This window comes from Carcharodon carcharias, chromosome 21 (genome assembly GCF_017639515.1).
Source record: "Carcharodon carcharias isolate sCarCar2 chromosome 21, sCarCar2.pri, whole genome shotgun sequence".
Taxonomy (NCBI): Eukaryota; Metazoa; Chordata; class Chondrichthyes; order Lamniformes; family Lamnidae; genus Carcharodon; species Carcharodon carcharias.
Window position 1 is genome coordinate 305,001 of NC_054487.1, and position 3,302 is coordinate 308,302.

The following is a 3,302-nucleotide window of genomic DNA, read 5'->3' on the forward strand; positions in this document are numbered from 1 at the left end:
GCCAAGTCCACGTTCTTAGGTGTGCTTGTAAAACTGAGAAATGGCAGTTTGTTGAAGAAGAGAGTGAGGGAATATACCCTCGTGCACGGACCTATGTTGAAATGTCTGCTCTCACACAGTTAATAAAATTATCCCCTTTGGCCCGCAAGGCTGTGAATTGAAAGTAACTTCCACGGCGGACGCACAAAGAAAAATAAAGCTAGCAAAGGCAGTGCACAGTTGAAAGCGCTGACTTTCGGTATGAGAGTTGGAACTAAGGCTCCACCTATCGCTCAGCAGGTGCAATAGATCACCTGGGGTTCTTGCGAAGAAGAGTGAAATCCTCCCTCGTGCCGAGGCCAAAGTTAAGGCATAAGCTCCAAGTGCTAATTGGTGAGAGTAATTGGCAGAAGAACCAACAGAGCGATGAGAATTTATTTAAGGCAGAGATTTATGGTTTGGAGGGATCTGCCTCAAGGGACGGTGAATGCTGATCCAGGGGTAACTCAAAAAGGGAATAAGTAAATAGTTGAAAAAGAGAAATTCAAAGAGAATAAAGAAAATAGAGTTAATGTGGTCCTAACTGTATAGATTATCCAAAGATTCGGCAAAGGCACAATAAGCGAAGTGGCCTCCTCTTGTGTTTTAAGATTATATGATTCAGCGACGAGAGAGATAAACATTCCTCACTGATGGTGATCTCCTCGCTTTTAAAGGCCGAGCATATTGTTTGCATAAACCATTTTACTCTGATGACTAATGTTAGACATTTAAATGCCACTTTGCTTAAAATACGGAGCAGTGTAGCTTCTACTGACTGCAGATTGTCCATATAAACCAATAACGAGAACACTTGTATCTCTATAGATATCCACACCAACTTCCTGAAAGTTTATCCCGTGACCTATTGTTGGTTTACCTGCTGACCATTGCAATTTGATAGACATCAGCTTGAGTCAGCGACTGGATCTAGGGTTGTTCAGTGGCTTTTGCAGGGATCTTTTGAAGTTCTTTCTAGTGACCCATTAAAGTCGTTTTAGACGCGCACTCCTCTTTAATGCAGTAATCTACTGGAAGCTTGTCCCAGGGATATATTGGAGGTAATTGCGGGAATCAATTTCTTAATGATGGAGGTTGTTGTACCTCATTTAATCCAGAGTAAACGGTTCCTCTGTGCAGACGGAGTTTGCAAAATCTGTTTCTGATGACATGCAAAAATAAACATAATTCAACATGACCTTGAGAAAATGTCAGTATCAGCTAATCGTGTCTGAGAGTGTGACAACAGCGTGGTGATCAATGATGGACAAGCGTTGGATGAGAATAATGTGTGATACCGGAAAAGAGACTGTCCTGTTCACAAACAATAAACCGTTGCACGTTCAGCTGCTTGCAATAAACCCTCAGCTCAATCGTTAAAATGTCAGAATACTGAAAACGTTTCTCTGGGTTTGCCAGCACTGCCGGGTGCAACTTGAGATCAAAAGCTTTGCCTGATCCTAACTCAAAGGCTGACATTGGCCCCTGACGCTAGCTCTGGTTCAGAGCACTGAACAAGAATCACAGCCTGATGGAGCTACCAATTATGAATGCTTGCAAAGGCCAGGAAATCAAGTAATAGTCTGGGGTAGAGAAACTATCAAGTTCCGTTGTAGAAATTAGACACCAAGTGGGACAGCAGGACACGCCGCAACTTTCTCTTGACAGGATCCGAAATACCAATAATGTAAACGTAAATTTGACAAAGGGAAACTGGTGGTGATGCAGGGCCAACATCTCACTTCTACTTATTTCCTCTTATCAGAAATGTGCAAACCTGTTCATTCAAAATGTTCAGAAGCGTGCTAAAAGTCAAATTGGAGCATTAAGCATATTTCTTTTGCGATTTATTACATTAATTATTGAACGACTTTCGCAAGTATTCTGAATAAAATTTTAAAACCATTCTGTAATTCTTCTCTGAATTTACTCTGGGTCACGGTATAAATAAACGTGTTAGTGCAGCAGCTCAAGAGTTGGAGGACATTTCCACTTTCCTGCAGAATAAATTTCGGATCATCAATATTGGAGCCGGCAAAATAATAATCGTTTGTAATTCGTATGTAAAGAAATTCTACAAGGTAGACCATCCATAGTAAGATGAAACATCCCGAAATGGTGAAGAGTAAAACGATGGACTTTCTCCGATTCTCCATCTCTGGGTCACTCTGATTCTCTACAGCGCTTTTGACCCAGAGTCGCCTGCGGACTCGACTAGCCACCAGAATGTGTCCGACAGTCATACTATTGAACAGCAAAATCAGGACGAACGGTATACTAGGGGTTAAAATACGATCAATCCAGTGAAAAGCTGCCCATAGGGGTGAAGAGTAGAAAAATAATTTGATACTGCAGAACCACGGCACGTTGTTCATTATATATAAAGGTTCATACACAAAGTACCAGGGGATATTTTTTAAACAACACAGGGAGCATATGATAGTTATAACCCTTGTGGCACTGTCTTTGGTACAATATTTTCTTTTCAGGTTTGGGCAACAAATCGCCACAAACCTATCAAAGGTGAAAGCGACAGTTAACCAGACAGAACAGTCCCTGGCTGCATAAACTAATGCATTACTGAGGCAGCACAGCGGAGTGTGGAACAAAAAACTGCTGCGAAGATAAAATCCACCAATCCGATTCACTATTACTCCAGTGATAATCACCAATAGATCCGTCACCGCCATGGACATCAGGTACCAAGTGATACATCGGGTGAGGCCGCACCTTCCTCGTGCTAGGATCAGAATCGCCACTAAGTTGACTGAAGGAGTGACAAAGGGAAACAAGGGGGGAGACTGAGAGCGACCACAACAGTTCTAGTGTTTATTTTTAAAATGTACAGCACTGTTACATCATAAATTTGGAATATGGCACATTCTTTTCTGGAATTAAGGTATAAATGAAATGAAACGGAATTCTGAAATGCCAAAGATACGACAGCATTATAGGCGAGCTGTGGACCAGGCTAGGACATAGAGGTAAGTTTTAAAGAGTGGATTAATGGGGGAAACAGTGGGCGAAGAGCAGAGAGGGACAAGGATCTAATTCCAGAGATTATGACCTAGCCAACGCAAAACAACGTGCTGTGTTTCAAATAGACGTTGGAGACGAGGGCAGAATTAGTATAGCACATTGACCTTGGATGGATGTGGATCTGGGGTGGAATGCAGGAATAGGGAGCGGTGATTTCATGGAAGGATTTGCAAACATTTGCAATGATTTTAAAATCAAGGCCTTAATTGAGTGAGAACAAGCAGAGGCCAACGTGCACAGGCAGT

At 42.0% G+C, this 3,302-nt stretch overlaps 1 protein-coding gene across 1 annotated transcript; it reads right to left on the reverse strand.

Annotated features, from left to right (window-relative positions):
• Positions 1-1,877: 1,877 nt before the first annotated feature.
• Positions 1,878-2,708, reverse strand: LOC121293389 (probable G-protein coupled receptor 139). The gene has a single exon (XM_041216422.1). The coding sequence runs from the start codon at positions 2,706-2,708 to the stop codon at positions 1,878-1,880; it is 831 nt and encodes a 276-aa protein (XP_041072356.1).
• Positions 2,709-3,302: the final 594 nt, after the last annotated feature.

Coding starts and splice junctions, on each gene's coding strand:
- LOC121293389 (XM_041216422.1), bottom strand. CDS start 2,708: ATGGCGGTGACGGATCTATTGGTGATTATCACTGGAGTAATAGTGAAT.